General features: G+C 40.6%; 2 protein-coding genes across 2 annotated transcripts in view; both read right to left on the bottom strand.

Annotated features, from left to right (window-relative positions):
- The window catches only part of LOC139548984 (zinc finger protein 180-like), a 347,214-nt gene that overhangs the window by 213,284 nt on the left and 116,413 nt on the right, over nt 1-17,517 (bottom strand). The gene's annotated exons all lie outside the window — the stretch shown is intronic.
- Nucleotides 1,013-12,380, bottom strand: LOC139542195 (zinc finger protein 420-like). The gene is made up of 2 exons (XM_071347338.1): nt 12,355-12,380; nt 1,013-4,897 (listed from the first exon to the last, which is right to left on the bottom strand). The coding sequence occupies exons 1-2, from the start codon at nt 12,378-12,380 to the stop codon at nt 3,250-3,252; spliced, it is 1,674 nt and encodes a 557-aa protein (XP_071203439.1). The 3' UTR covers nt 1,013-3,249.

Genomic DNA, 17,517 nt, shown 5'->3' on the forward strand with positions numbered 1-17,517 from the left:
AATATGCTAGGGACGTCCCAAGGATGTATCTCTACCTGAAAATACATGATCTAAGTGATTGATAGTTTTTATTCAGCAGTCATAAAGCCTTATTTACTTTAATGAACTACTAAAATAGTGATTTTGTCAGACAGCATAGACAGCAGCTCTACACTTTATTGACTGACTGATCCATTCATCCTTCCATCCTTCCTCAGCCTTCCTCTCCTCTGAAGACCCAGTGAGGGTGGAGCTCAGTCAGAGAGCTGTTGAGGGACTGGTTAGGAAGAACACTTCTACAGCCAGAGAGGTGAGAGGTCACACCTGGTTTAGATGGCAAATATTTGTGTCCCCTTAGCGGTTCATCACGTCAGCAAACGAGAACATGTTCCATAATCCATGTTTATTTACATTATTGCAAATTGTCCACTGATATTGGTGTAATTTCTCACCCCTTTTGGCTGTATGAAAGTTAATTTCCCCTCAGACACAAACATTTGTTCTATGAAGGTCATTTGTGTCAAATGTACTTTTCCCCACTCATTCACCCCATCTCTTTACATTGCTGATGCATATTCAGTGGCCTGACTGCATCCAGACTATGTCAAAGGCCCATCCTGGTAGATCTGAACCTAATGCAGCTTGGAGTGATCAGATGACAGAAGTCACATTTAGGTGCCAGGTGTTACTGAGGCCATAGATGCTACATATCCATTACTTTGAGTGTTTTATATAATATGACTAAATGTGTTTCTCTCTGTGTTGCAGGGGCAGTCAAGAAATGGAACGGCAAGGCCACAGAACATGACATAAGCAGAGCTGTGGGAGACCACCTCAAGCCCCTGGTAGAGCCTGGGGTGGTGTTTACCACTCCACCAGCAGAGCTGTGGGAGACCACCTCAATCCCCTGGTAGAGCCGGGAGTAGTGTGTACTACTCCACCACGCCTTCAGCAGGCTTGAAAAGTGGGATTGATACTGATTTTCATACTAAGATGGACCAAGAGTCTGTTGATTGGTCAGTCATTGGGTTCATTTGTTGAAATCAAATCAAGCTTTATTTATACAGCACATTTCAGACATGGATGCAACACAATGGCTTCACAGGAGAAAACAATGAAAAAACTGAAATATTTAGTACACAAAAATAACAGGATAAAAAAAACAAGATTAACAACTGAAAGACAAATGGGCATTCTAAGGAAATGCCATTGATTAAAACACTAATTGGATGAAATATCCAACCCAAAATAAGTTTGTTTTTTAGGAGGGGTTCTCAAAGACACTATGGGGGTGTCCACTGAAAGTTGACTAGTAACAACAACTGGGACCTAAAAGACACCAACCATGAGACCCACTAAATCTGCCAAAGAAGAGGCAAACAAAAGAAAAACCCACACCAAACTTAAAGACGGGAAGCAAACCAAAAAGGTGGAGCAACTAAAGGTGTTGACTCTCCACATCTATCAAGACAACTGGAGCACTGGGCCAGACACTCTTAAATAGAACCTGGAGCAGCTCAGGTGAAACACCTTCCCACTAACGAGCTGGACAAGCCAGCACAGGTGTAACACATACTGACTAACGAGGTGACACTTATCAGTGCATCCTACGTGCTAACGAGCTAAAGTCCAACCTCAAAACATAAATGGAAAAACCAAAGACTAACTAACACCTTAAGAGTTTGCTCACCAACAACAGAAAACAACTTCCATTTCACATTATAATCAACTACAATGCTTCACCGTCACCAATATAAACATGGTGTCTGTCTACTGGCAAACAACAATTAAAAACAATATTTAATTTTTATTATTCCCACAAAGATTTTTCTTTCTATAGCTTCTAGAACTCACCAGCTTCTAGAACTCTCGTCTTCCTAAAACTGACTAGCTTCTAGAACTCTCGTCCCCTTGGAACGAGCCCAAACAAAACTCATCTCCAATACGGAAAAACGTGCAGTAAAAATAAACTGTGATCCATGGCAATGCACTGGCTAAACACAAAACACAAAACATTTTGACTGTCCCCCTTGAGACAATCAGCAACCAGGTTGTTCTCACCACGGACATGTCTGATTTCAAGAGGAAACTCCTGCAATATCCGTAGTAACTTTCCACCTCACTGCGGAGCCTCTCTCTTTTCAGGGTTCACTAGATAGGCATGTTGTTGGATCAGGGCCCAGTACCCAATGTCATGCTCTAGTACATTTGGATTGGCACGAGAGAATTAACCCTGATATTCTAAAAACAGGGCAACAATGTCAATATAATTGTACCCAAAAATTGTCAGTTGGTTGCATGAATAAATATCATATAATTAGTAAATGTTACATGAAATGTAAATATGAAATATTTGATTGCATAGTCGGATTTTCAATTACATTTTGCTAGGTGGGATAGCCCAATGTCAAAACACAGTTTGTTTTGTGACAAATCAATAACCAATATGCAGAAACAGTTTGGGATCAATTGAAAACCTAACATGTGGTATATACACAAACATCTCTCACAATAATTGTATTTTTTAATAAATTGAAAACCTAAATGTAAAATGTGCTATATACACAAACATCTGCCACAATAATCATATTACTTATATAAACAAGCTCCTTATAAACTGCACAAGCACCAAAAACGCTGTTGTTTTGACAAGTAGCAATAAATCACTGATATCGATTAGGGGGGAAATTAGGTTGTACGTGCTGTTGAAACTAACACAACAACAAAGAAAACATGGAAATTGGAGATATCTTTAACCTCACTGATAAGAGGACAACCTGCAGAAGACAGTCAGCTACATTCTGTCATCACTCAACGATATCATGTTAAAATCAATTGTGCCGAGAAGAGGGAGATGAGGTTGCACGTCCTGTTAAAACTAACAGCTCAAAAATCACACGGAATCTGGGAGTAATGTGTACATCCCTGGTTAGAGGACAACTTGTAGAAAACAGCTAGCTACATTTTGAAGTGTTGCATTTTGATTCAAGTGGGTCACCAACATGGTAAGTGTAACAAAACTCTTTTTGTGTTAGTCACTTTTTTTTTAAATCACATAAATAGTATTCTTCCATTTCAGAGCCTTGATTTTCCCCCTGAGGCTAATATCCATATCATGTTGAAATCAATAGAACAGGGGACAAACGTTTAGGGTTCTACATTGTGACATCATTAAAATACTCATACTTCAATGTTAAAACATTCTACATTGTGACATCATTTCATTGATATCACGAAATAACTCCTTTGATCAGAGATCTTTGTCTCTTGTCAGCTATAAGGTTTCTCTCCTGTGTGTATTCTCTGGTGTAATGTCAGCTGGCCAGATCGACCAAAATTCTTCCCACATTGACCACAGCTATACGGGTTCTCTCCTGTGTGTATTCTCTGGTGTAGAGTCAGATTGCTAGATGTAGTAAAACTCTTCCCACATTGACCACAGCTGTAAGGTTTCTCTCCTGTGTGTATTCTCTGGTGTAATGTCAGCTGGCCAGATCGACCAAAACTCTTCCCACATTGACCACAGCTATACGGATTCTCTCCTGTGTGTATTCTCTGGTGTAGAGTCAGATTGCTAGATGTAGTAAAACTCTTCCCACATTGACCACAGCTGTAAGGTTTCTCTCCTGTGTGTGTTCTCTGGTGCACTTTTAGATGACTAGATTGAAAAAAACTCTTCCCACATTGACCACAGCTGTAAGGTTTCTCTCCTGTGTGTATTCTCTGGTGTAGAGTCAGATGGCCAGATGTAGTACATCTCTTCCCACATTGACCACAGCTGTAAGGTTTCTCTCCTGTGTGTGTTCTCTGGTGTATAGTCAGAGTGCTAGATGCACCAAAACTCTTCCCACATTGACCACAGCTATACGGTTTCTCTCCTGTGTGTGTTCTCTGGTGTAGAGTCAGATTGCTAGATATTGTAAAACTCTTCCCACATTGACCACAGCTGTAAGGTTTCTCTCCTGTGTGTGTTCTCTGGTGTAGAGTCAGAGTGCGAGATGCACCAAAACTCTTCCCACATTGACCACAGCTGTAAGGTTTCTCTCCTGTGTGTGTTCTCTGGTGTAGAGTCAGATTGCTAGATATTGTAAAACTCTTCCCACATTGACCACAGCTGTAAGGTTTCTCTCCTGTGTGTGTTCTCTGGTGTAGAGTCAGAGTGCGAGATGCACCAAAACTCTTCCCACATTGACCACAGCTGTAAGGTTTCTCTCCTGTGTGTGTTCTCTGGTGTAGAGTCAGAGTGCTAGATGCACCAAAACTCTTCCCACATTGACCACAGCTGTAAGGTTTCTCTCCTGTGTGTGTTCTCTGGTGTAATGTAACCTGGCCATATGTAGTAAAACTCTTCCCACATTGACCACAGCTGTAAGGTTTCTCTCCTGTGTGTGTTCTCTGGTGTAGAGTCAGATTGCTAGATGTAGTAAAACTCTTCCCACATTGACCACAGCTGTAAGGTTTCTCTCCTGTGTGTGTTCTCTGGTGTCGAGTCAGATGGCTAGATGTAGTAAAACTCTTCCCACATTGACCACAGCTATAAGGTTTCTCTCCTGTGTGTGTTCTCTGGTGCACTTTTAGATCACTAGATTGAAAAAAACTCTTCCCACATTGACCACAGCTGTAAGGTTTCTCTCCTGTGTGTATTCTCTGGTGTAGAGTCAGATGGACAGATGTAGTACATCTCTTCCCACATTGACCACAGCTATAAGGTTTCTCTCCTGTGTGTGTTCTCTGATGAATTTTAATGCCTGATGAGGTGAATCTCTTCCCACAGTCAGAGCAGCAGTGAGTTCTCTTCCCTGTGGATCTCTGCTGGTGTTTCTTGAAGTGTTCTGATCTGGAGAGACTCTTCTCTGCCTCTTCAGCATCATGAGGTTGTTGAGGCTCCCCAGAGGATCCACGATAGTCCCTTATCTCTCCTGTGTGAACAACAAAGTCAGACAGATGATTAAAGGCCCACAACAGCGGTAATCCACTGTAAAAGGTGATGTCAACAGCGTAGCCATGATGTTGTACAACAATTGATGTCTGTAATGAATGTTAAAATTATTCGACAATTGTCTTAACCTCTCTGGGGTAGGTGGTGCGCAATCGTCCCACCTGGCCAATAGCCAGGGAAAATACAGAGCTCCATATTCAAATAAAATGATATAAAGATCAAACTTTCATTAAATCACACATTTAAGATACCAAATTAAAGCTACACTCGTTGTGAATCCAGCCAACATGTCAGATTTCAAAAAGGCTTTTCGGTGAAAGCATAAGATGCTATTATCTGTTTACAACAGTAAACAAAGAGAGTAGCATATTTCAACACTGCAGGCACGACACAAAACGCAGAAATACAAATATAATTCATGCCTTACCTTTGACGAAATTATTTTGTTGGCACTCCAATATGTCCCACAAACATCACAAATGGTCCTTTTGTTCGATTAATTCCGTCGATATATATCCAAAATGTCAATTTATTTGGCACGTTTCATCCAGAAAAACACAGCTTCCAACTTGCGCAACGTTACTACAAAATATATCAAAAGTTACAAGGAAACTTTACCAAAACATTTCAAACTACTTTTGTAATACAACGTTAGGTATTTTTAAACATTAATAAATTGATCAAATTGAAGACGGGATGATCTGTGTTCAATACAAAAAGAAAACAAACTGACGCAACTTTTTTGGTAATGTGCCTCTCTCAAACAATTTACTTCAAGTGACCCTCCTTTACTATGGCCGTACTTCTTCATTACACAAAGGAATAACCTCAACCAATTTCGAAAGACTGGTGACATCCAGTGGAAGTGGTAGGAACTACAAACAAGTCCCTTAGAAATCTGGTTTCCCAATGAAACTCATTGAAAAGACAGTGACCTCAAAAAAATAAAAAATATGAATGGTTTGTCCTCAGGGTTTCTTCTGTTATGCTCACAGACATGATTCAAACAGTTTTAGAAACTTCAGAGTGTTTTCTATCCAAATCTAATAATACTAATAATATGCATATTTTATATTCTGGGGATGAGTAGAAGGAAGTTGAAATTGGGCACGCTATTTATCCAAAAGTGAAAATGCTGCCCCCGAAGAAGTTATAGGCCCTTTTCTGCGTTTGCTGAAATTGTGGCAATGCACAAACAATCTGGTTGTAGAAACTCCTCCCTGCTAATGAGGAAACCACTAGTTATGGATGTAGTATATCTGCTAATGAAGAAACCACTAGTTATGGATGTAGTATATCCGGTAATGTGGAAACCACTAGTTATGGATGTAGTATATCTGCTAATGAGGAAACCACTAGTTATGGATGTAGTATATCTGCTAATGAGGAAACCACTAGTTATGGATGTAGTATATCTGCTAATGAGGAAACCACTAGTTATGGACGTAGTATATCTGGTAATGAGGAAACCTCTAGTTATGGATGTAGTATATCTGCTAATGAGGAAACCACTAGTTATGGATGTAGTATATCTGCTAATGAGGAAACCACTAGTTATGGATGTAGTATATCTGGTAATGAGGAAACCTCTAGTTATGGATGTAGTATATCTGCTAATGAGGAAACCACTAGTTATGGATGTAGTATATCTGGTAATGAGGAAACCACTAGTTATGGATGTAGTATATCTGCTAATGAGGAAACCACTAGTTATGGATGTAGTATATCTGGTAATGAGGAAACCACTAGTTATGGATGTAGTATATCTGCTAATGAGGAAACCACTAGTTATGGATGTAGTATATCTGCTAATGAGGAAACCACTAGTTATGGATGTAGTATATCTGGTAATGAGGAAACCACTAGTTATGGATGTAGTATATCTGCTAATGAGGAAACCACTAGTTATGGATGTAGTATATCTGGTAATGAGGAAACCACTAGTTATGGATGTAGTATATCTGCTAATGAGGAAACCACTAGTTATGGATGTAGTATATCTGGTAATGAGGAAACCACTAGTTATGGATGTAGTATATCTGGTAATGAGGAAACCACTAGTTATGGATGTAGTATATCTAGTAATGAGGAAACCACTAGTTATGGATGTAGTATATCTGGTAATGAGGAAACCACTAGTTATGGATGTAGTATATCTGCTAATGAGGAAACCACTAGTTATGGATGTAGTATATCTGCCTGGAGCAAAAATGGTGAGCAAAGATTTTAGTTTTTCACAATGTATTCTGAATGTGAATGGGGGAAAACTCATGGGAGTAGCCTCCATTTCCAGGTTGCTTATGAGTACATTTCACACTACTTTGGATTATAATTGTAAGGCTCGTTTGAATGTCCTGCTTAATATAATGTTTATGTCATCATCGCAAATCAACCGCTTTGTATTTAAAAAACACTTCAACCAGTAAAATGCTCTTTGTCTAGCTTTTCCATCAACCTGACAATGAGGGTTTGTACACTGTTTGCCAAATTGGCCCATAACTTCACCTAACAACAAATATACCTGTAATGAACGAAGAAGCACTTTGGTTGTTATTGCATGACACACATAGTGTACTCTAGGACCCATAACAACAACATAGACCTACTGTAGGACCCATAACATTACCTAACAATAACATAGACCTAATGTAGGACCCATAACTTCACCAAACATAGACCTACTGTAGGACCCAAAATATTACCTAACAATAACACAGACCTACTGTAGGACCCATAACTTCACCAAACATAGACCTACTGTAGGACCCATAACTTCACCTAACAACAACATAGACCTACTGTAGGACCCATAACTTCACCTAACATAGACCTACTGTAGAACCCATAACTTCACCTAACAACATAGACCTACTGTAGAACCCATAACTTCACCTAACAACAACAGCATAGACCTACTGTAGGACCCATAACTTCACCAAACATAGACCTACTGTAGGACCCATAACTTCACCTAACAATAACATAGACCTACTGTAGGACCCATAACTTCACCTAACAACAACATAGACCTACTGTAGGACCCATAACTTCACCTAACATAGACCTACTGTAGGACCCATAACTTCACCTAACAATAACATAGACCTACTGTAGGACCCATAACTTCACCTAACAACAAATAAAGGAAAATAGCTCTGTGTGTTGTACAATAGCCTATCCATCAAGGAACAGTTCTCTACACATTATGAGCTAAGTATCTCTGTGTCCAAACAGACTAACGAGAACCTACTGTAAATCAATCAGACAATAAAATTATAAGCATCAATTTGTTAGGGATGTTGGATCCAATGTGGAGCACGGCATAACTGTCTTTACCAGAGTAATGAATGAAGAAGCACTTTGGTTGTTGTTGCATGTGGTGATGTTTGTCATGTGACTGTCATTCTGAAAATGATTTCCTGGATCAGCTGATGATCGATGAACATGTGACTAACTAAACAGCTACAGTATTAAGAATTATGTGTAATTATTGAAGAACCACATTAATGACAGTATCCATTTGGGTGTTGTCAATAAAGTTAAGGGGACTTTCGGTTAGAACCATTGGATTTAGCAAACTCTGAAATTATTTAGAATTTCTGTGCCTATGAAAACTGCTTTCCCAGCATAACATAAGGAAACTAAATGTTACGTAGGTAGAGTGCATTTCAGAGATCTGAATACAAAAAACTGTCCTAACAGGACAATAACCTAAACCACAAGGCCAAATCTACACCGGAGGAGCAAACCAAGATGACATTGAATGTTCCTGAGTGGCCTAGTTACAGTTTGGACTTAAATCATCTTGAAAGTCTATGGAAAGACTTGAAAATGGCTTTCTAGCAATGATCAACAACCAACTTGACAGAACAGGAAGGATTTAAAAAAGAATAATGAATATTCACATGAAGATCAGTCTCCTATTGGATGACATCACGACTTCCCATCAAGCCCTTGAAGGCCTTACTATGACATCACTCACTCCTTCTAGTTTGCAGTTGTCTAAAAAAACACTATTTTGCTCAAAACATTTATTTGTTTCCCTTTAGTGTGTTTATACTTTACTGTATTTATATATCACTTTCAACAGGAAACGTTTATTTTTATTTTTTTAATCACTGGAGGACGTCATGAACAATTCATACATTTTCATTCTCACCTTTATTTAACCAGCTGAGAACAAGCTCTCATTAACAAATGCAACCTGGCCAAGATAAAGCACAGCAGTGCCACAAAAACAACAGAGTTGGGATAAACAAAAGGACAATAACACAATAGAAACATCTATATACAGTGTGTGCAAATGGAGTACAGAGGCAATAAAGGCAATAAGGCAATAAATAGGCCGTAGTAGCAAAGTAATTACAATTTAGCATATTAACACTGGAGTGATAGATGTGCAGATGATGATGTGCAAGTAGAATATATGTGACTGTAACATATATAACATATATAATATATAAATACTGGTGTGAGCAAAAAAAGTAAATAAAAACATGGGGATGAGGTCAGCATTGGATGGGCTACTTACAGATGGGCTGTGTACAGCTGCAGCGATCGGTAAGCTGCTCAGATAGTTGATTCTTAAAGCTAGTGAGGGAGATATAAGTCTCCAACTTCAGCGATTTTTGCAATTCGTTCCAGTCATTGGCAGCAGAGAACTGGAAGGAAAGGCGGCCAAAGTAGGTGTTGGCTTTGGGGATGACCAGTGAGATATACTTCCTGGAGCATACTTCTCTGCTGCCAATGACTGGAACGAACTACAAAAATCTCTGAAACTGGAAACACTTATCTCCCTCACTAGCTTTAAGCACCAGCTGTCAGAGGAGCTCACAGATTACTGCACCTGTACATAGCCCATCTTTAATTTAGCCCAAACAACTACCTCTTCCCCTACTGTATTTATTTATTTATTTTGCTCCTTTGCACCCCAGTATTTCTACTTTGCACATTCTTCCACTGCAAATCTACCATTCCAGTGTTTTACTTGCTATATTGTATTTACTTTGCCACCATGGCCTTTTTTTGCATTTACCTCATTTGCTCACATTGTATATAGACTTATTTTTCTACTGTATTATTGACTGTATGTTTGTTACACTCCATGTGTAACTCTGTGTTTTTGTATGTGTCGAACTGCTTTGCTTTATCTTGGCCAGGTCGCAATTGTAAATGAGAACTTGTTCTCAACTTGCCTACCGGGTTAAATAAAGGTGAAATAAATAAATAAAATAGATCAGCAACGGTGGCTTGCAAACAGTGGATAGTAAGTAGCCAACCTTTGGAATAACTATGTATAGTTATAACTGTAGTATCCTGTATAACTGTAGTATCCTGTATAACTGTAGTATCCTGTATAACTGTAGTATCCTGTATAACTATGTATAGTTATAACTGTAGTATCCTGTATAACTGTAGTATCCTCTATAACTATGTATAGTTATAACTGTAGTATCCTGTATAACTGTGTATAGTTATAACTGTAGTACCCTGTATAACTGTAGTATCCTGTATAACTGTAGTATCCTGTATAACTGTAGTATCCTGTATAACTGTAGTATCCTGTATAACTATGTATAGTTATAACTGTAGTATCCTGTATAACTGTAGTATCCTGTATAACTATGTATAGTTATAACTGTAGTATCCTGTATAACTGTGTATAGTTATAACTGTAGTACCCTGTATAACTGTAGTATCCTGTATAACTGTAGTATCCTGTATAACTGTAGTATCCTGTATAACTGTAGTATCCTGTATAACTGTAGTATCCTGTATAACTGTAGTATCCTGTATAACTGTAGTATCCTGTATAACTATGTATAGTTATAACTGTAGTATCCTGTATACCTATGTATAGTTATAACTGTAGTATCCTGTATAACTGTAGTATCCTGTATAACTATGTATAGTTAAAACTGTAGTATCCTGTATAACTGTAGTATCCTGTATAGCTGTAGTATCCAGTATAACTGTAGTATCCAGTATAACTGTAGTATCCTGTATAACTGTGTATAGTTATAACTGTAGTATCCTGTATAACTGTAGTATCCTGTATAACTGTGTATAGTTATAACTGTAGTATCCTGTATAACTGTAGTATCCTGTATAACTGTGTATAGTTATAACTGTAGTATCCTGTATAACTGTAGTATCCTGTATAACTGTAGTATCCTGTATAACTGTAGTATCCTGTATAACGGTAGTATCCTGTATAACTGTAGTATCCTGTATAACTGTAGTATCCTGTATAACTATGTATAGTTATAACTGTAGTATCCTGTATAACTGTAGTATCCTGTATAACTGTAGTATCCAGTATAACTATGTATAGTTATAACTGTAGTATCCTGTATAGCTGTAGTATCCTGTATAGCTGTAGTATCCTGTATAGCTGTAGTATCCTGTATAACTATGTATAGTTATAACTGTAGTATCCTGTATAACTGTAGTATCCAGTATAACTGTAGTATCCTGTATAACTATGTATAGTTATAACTGTAGTATCCTGTATAACTATGTATAGTTATAACTGTAGTATCCTGTATAACTGTAGTATCCTGTATAACTATGTATAGTTATAACTGTAGTATCCTGTATACCTATGTATAGTTATAACTGTAGTATCCTGTATAACTGTAGTATCCTGTATAACTGTGTATAGTTATAACTGTAGTATCCTGTATAACTGTAGTATCCTGTATAACTGTAGTATCATGTATAACTATGTATAGTTATAACTGTAGTATCCAGTATAACTGTAGTATCCTGTATAACTGTAGTATCCTGTATAACTGTAGTATCCTGTATACCTGTAGTATCCTGTATAACTATGTATAGTTATTACTGTAGTATCCTGTATAACTGTGTATAGTTATAACTGTAGTATCCTGTATAACTGTGTATAGTTATAACTGTAGTATCCTGTATAACTGTGTATAGTTATAACTGTAGTATCCTGTATAACTGTAGTATCCTGTATAACTGTAGTATCCTGTATAGCTATGTATAGTTATAACTGTAGTATCCTGTATAACTGTAGTATCCTGTATAAATGTAGTATCCTGTATAACTATGTATAGTTATAACTGTAGTATCCTGTATAACTGTAGTATCCTGTATAACTGTAGTATCCTGTATAACTGTAGTATCCTGTATAGCTATGTATAGTTATAACTGTAGTATCCAGTATAGTCTGGGAGGAGGTGAAACCACTCAGGGTTATTTGATGTGACCTAATGTTTTGATCATCTAGTTTTCCTTACAAGCATTCAGTCACCAAAGGGGGTTCGGTCAGTCCTTTGTTTATATACTGTCCTATTGACAAAAATATTTTGGATAATTTGTTTACATCATTCCTTTGTCTCGACCCAGTACACAGTAAACGTACCGAGGTTCTAATGTTGCCAAGGAGACACATTTTATTATTTATTTACAGTTTGGAGGGTTGGGGGTCTGACATCCAGGCGACACATTTTATTATTTATTTATAGTTTGGAGGGTTGAGGGTCTGACATCCAGGATACACATTTTATTATTTATTTACAGTTTGGAGGGATGGGGGTCTGACATCCAGGCGACACATTTTATTATTTATTTACAGTTTGGAGGGATGGGGGTCTGACATCCAGGAGACACATTTTATTATTTATTTACAGTTTGGAGGGTTGGGGGTCTGACATCCAGGAGACATTTTATTATTTATTTACAGTTTGGAGGGTTGGGGGTCTGACATCCAGGCAACACATTTTAGTTCTAATGGTGCCGTTCTGTTATTCTTTTCAGCTTCTTTTTCCAAGCATCTTACATTACTCTGAGACTAGTTATCCTGGGATCTTACATTACTCTGAGACGAGTTATCCTGGGATCTTACATTACTCTGAGACTAGTTATCCTGGGTTCTTACATTACTCTGAGACTAGTTATCCTGGGTTCTTACATTACTCTGAGACTAGTTATCCTGGGATCTTACATTACTCTGAGACTAGTTATCCTGGGGAATAGTTTCAATACATTTGAAAAAAACCTAAACATGTTTTTGCTTTGGCATTATGGGGTATTGTGATGTCATTATGGGGTATTGTGATACATTTTAGAATAAAGGGATGCACCGAGATTACATTTTTGGCCAATACCGATATCCAATATTTTCCTTGCCCCAAAAAACGATACCGATAACCGATATTTAAAATTTTAGCGGCCTTTTAAGCATTCTAGTACAGTTAAAAAGTTAAACACACACGGACGCAGCGGTCTAAGCCACTGCATCTCAGTGCAAGAGGTGTCACTACAGTCCCTGGTTCGAATCCAGGCTGTATCACATCCGGCCGTGATTGGGAGTCAAACAGTAGTTGTCTGTTATTGGTGTAGAGAGGACGACAAAGGAGAGGGATCCCACATGTGGATAGGAAGATACAAATTATCATTATTACTGGAAAATATTCATTTAAAATCCAGGAAATGTACAACTTTAGCTCTCTAGGTCAAGCCAGTAGGCTACAGTAGATTGTATCTCTCTAGGTCATGCCAGTAGACTACAGTAGGTTGTAACGCTCTAGGTCATGCCAGTAGGCTACAGTAGGTTGTAACGCTCTAGGTCATGCCAGTAGGCTACAGTAGGTTGTAACGCTCTAGGTCATGCCAGTAGGCTACAGTAGGTTGTATCTCTCTAGGTCATGCCAGTAGGTTACAGTAGGTTGTAACTCTCTAGGTCATGCCAGTAGGTTACAGTAGGTTCTATCTCTCTAGGTCATGCCAGTAGGCTACAGTAGGTTGTAACGCTCTAGGTCATGCCAGTAGGTTACAGTAGGTTGTAACTCTCTAGGTCATGCCAGTAGGTTACAGTAGGTTGTAACTCTCTAGGTCATGCCAGTAGGTTACAGTAGGTTGTAACTCTCTAGGTCATGCCAGTCGGTTACAGTAGGTTGTATCTCTCTAGGTCATGCCAGTAGGTTACAGTAGGTTGTAACTCTCTAGGTCATGCCAGTAGGTTACAGTAGGTTGTAACTCTCTAGGTCATGCCAGTAGGCTACAGTAGGTTGTATCTCTCTAGGTCATGCCAGTAGGCTACAGTAGGTTGTATCTCTCTAGGTCATGCCAGTAGGTTACAGTAGGTTGTAACTCTCTAGGTCATGCCAGTCGGTTACAGTAGGTTGTATCTCTCTAGGTCCTGCCAGTAGATTACAGTAGGTTGTATCTCTCTAGGTCCTGCCAGTAGGTTACAGTAGGTTGTATCTCTCTAGGTCATGCCAGTAGACTACAGTAGGTTGTATCTCTCTAGGTCATGCCAGTAGGCTACAGTAGGTTGTATCTCTCTAGGTCATGCCAGTAAGCTACAGTAGGTTGTATCTCTCTAGGTCATGCCAGTAGGTTACAGTAGGTTGAACCTACTTCCGGCGCCGAAAAGAGATGGCTGCCTCGCTCCGTGTTCCTTGGAAAATATGCAGTATTTTGTTTTTTTACGTGTTATTTCTTACATCGGTACCCCGGGTAATCTTAGGTTTCATTACATACAGTCGGGAGGAACTACTGAATATACGATTAACGTCAACTCATCATCGTTCCTACCAGGAATATGACTTTCCCGAAACGGATCCAGTGTTTTGCCTTCCACACAATACAATGGATCTGATCCCAGCCGGCGACCCTGTGCGACGCCGAAAAAGGGGAAAACGTGGCGGTCTCGTGGTCAGGCTTCGGAGACGGGCACATCGCGCTCCACTCCCTAGCATACTACTCGCCAATGTCCAGTCTCTTGACAATAAGGTTGATGAAATCCGAGCACGGGTAGCATTCCAGAGAGACATCAGGGATTGCAACGTGCTCTGCTTCACGAAAACATGGCTAACTCAAGGGACGCTAACGGAGTCGGTGCAGCCAGCTGGTTTCTTCATGCATCGCGCCGACAGAAACAAACATCTTTCCGGTAAGAAGAGGGGCGGGGGGGTATGCCTTATGATTAACGAGAAGTGGTGTGATCATCATAACAACACACAAGAACTCAAGTCGTTCTGTTCACCTGATCTAGAACTCCTCACAATCAAATGTCGACCGCATTATCTACCAAGGGAATTCTCGTCAATCATAATCACAGCCGTATACATTCCCCCCCAAGCAGACACATCGATGGCCCTGAACGAACTTTATCTGACTCTTTGTAAACTGGAAACCACACACCCTGAGGCTGCATTCATCGTAGCTGGGGATTTTAACAAGGCTAATCTAAAAACAAAACTCCCTAAATTCTATCAGCATATCGATTGTGCTACCAGGGCTGGAAAAACACTAGACCATTGTTATACTAATTTCCGCGACGCTTATAAAGCCCTCCCCCGCCCCCCTTTCGGAAAAGCTGACCACGACTCCATTTTGTTGATTCCAGCCTACAAACAAAAACTCAAACAACAAGCTCCCGCGCTCAGGTCTGTTCAACGCTGGTCCGACCAATCTGAATCCACGCTTCAAGACTGCTTCGATCACGCGGATTGGAATATGTTCCGCATCGCGTCCAACAACAATATTGACGAATATGCTGATTCGGTGAGCGAGTTCATTAGGAAGTGCATTGACGATGTCGTACCCACAGCAACGATAAAAACATTCCCAAACCAGAAACCGTGGATTGACGGCAGCATTCGCGTGAAACTGAAAGCGCGAACCACTGCTTTTAACCAGGGCAAGGTGACCGGAAGCATGACCGAATACAAACAGTGTAGCTATTCTCTCCGCAAGGCAATCAAACAGGCTAAGTCTCAGTACAGAGACAAAATCGAGTCGAAATTCAACAGCTCAGACACAAGAGGTATGTGGCAGGGTCTACAGTCAATCACGGATTACAAAAAGAAAACCAGCCCCGTCGAGGACCAGGATGTCTTGCTCCCAGACAGGCTAAACAACTTTTTTGCCCGCTTTGAGGACAATACAGTGCCACTGACACGGCCCCCTACCAAAACCTGCGGGCTCTCCTTCACTGCAGCCGAGGTGAGTAAAACATTTAAACGTGTTAACCCTCGCAAGGCTGCAGGCCCAGACGGCATTCCCAGCCGCGTCCTCAGAGCATGCGCAGACCAGCTGGCTGGTGTGTTTACGGACATATTCAATCAATCCTTATCCCAGTCTGCTGTTCCCACATGCTTCAAGAGGGCCACCATTGTTCCTGTTCCCAAGAAAGCTAAGGTAACTGAGCTAAACGACTACCGCCCCGTAGCACTCACTTCCGTCATCATGAAGTGCTTTGAGAGACTAGTCAAGGACCATATCACCTCCACCCTACCGGACACCCTAGACCCACTCCAATTTGCTTACCGACCCAATAGGTCCACAGACGACGCAATCGCAACCACACTGCACACTGCCCTAACCCATCTGGACAAGAGGAATACCCATGTGAGAATGCTGTTCATCGATTACAGCTCAGCATTTAACACCATAGTACCCTCCAAACTCGTCATCAAGCTCGAGACCCTGGGTCTCGACCCCGCCCTGTGCAACTGGGTCCTGGACTTCCTGACGGGCCGCCCCCAGGTGGTGAGGGTAGGTAACAACATCTCCACCCCGCTGATCCTCAACACTGGGGCCCCACAAGGGTGCGTTCTGAGCCCTCTCCTGTACTCCCTGTTCACCCACGACTGCGTGGCCATGCACGCCTCCAACTCAATCATCAAGTTTGCGGATGACACTACAGTGGTAGGCTTGATCACCAACAACGACGAGACGGCCTACAGGGAGGAGGTGAGGGCCCTCGGAGTGTGGTGTCAGGAAAATAACCTCATACTCAACGTCAACAAAACAAAGGAGATGATTGTGGACTTCAGGAAACAGCAGAGGGAGCACCCCCCTATCCACATCGACGGGTCAGTAGTGGAGAAGGTGGAAAGTTTTAAGTTCCTCGGTGTACACATCACGGACAAACTGAACTGGTCCACCCACACAGACAGCGTTGTGAAGAAGGCGCAGCAGCGCCTCTTCAACCTCAGGAGGCTGAAGAAATTCGGCTTGTCACCAAAAGCACTCACAAACTTCTACAGATGCACAATCGAGAGCATCCTGTCGGGCTGTATCACCGCCTGGTACGGCAACTGCTCCGCCCACAACCGTAAGGCTCTCCAGAGGGTAGTGAGGTCTGCAGAACGCATCACCAGGGGCAAACTACCTGCCCTCCAGGACACCTACACCACCCGATGTCACAGGAAGGCCATAAAGATCATCAAGGACAACAACCACCCAAGCCACTGCCTGTTCACCCCGCTATCATCCAGAAGGCGAGGTCAGTACAGGTGCATCAAAGCAGGGACCGAGAGACTGAAAAACAGCTTCTATTTCAAGGCCATCAGACTGTTAAACAGCCACCACTAACATTTAGCGGCCGCTGCCAACATACTGACTCAACTCCAGCCACTTTAAAAATGGGAATTGATGGAAATTATGTAAAAATGTACCACTAGCCACTTTAAGCAATGCCACTTAATACAATGTTTACATACCCTACATTACCCATCTCATATGTATATATACTGTACTCTATATCATCTACTGCATCTTGCCATCTTTATGCAATACATGTACCACTAGCCACTTTAAACTATGCCACTTTATGTTTA

Source organism: Salvelinus alpinus, chromosome 2 (genome assembly GCF_045679555.1).
Source record: "Salvelinus alpinus chromosome 2, SLU_Salpinus.1, whole genome shotgun sequence".
NCBI lineage: Eukaryota > Metazoa > Chordata > Actinopteri > Salmoniformes > Salmonidae > Salvelinus > Salvelinus alpinus.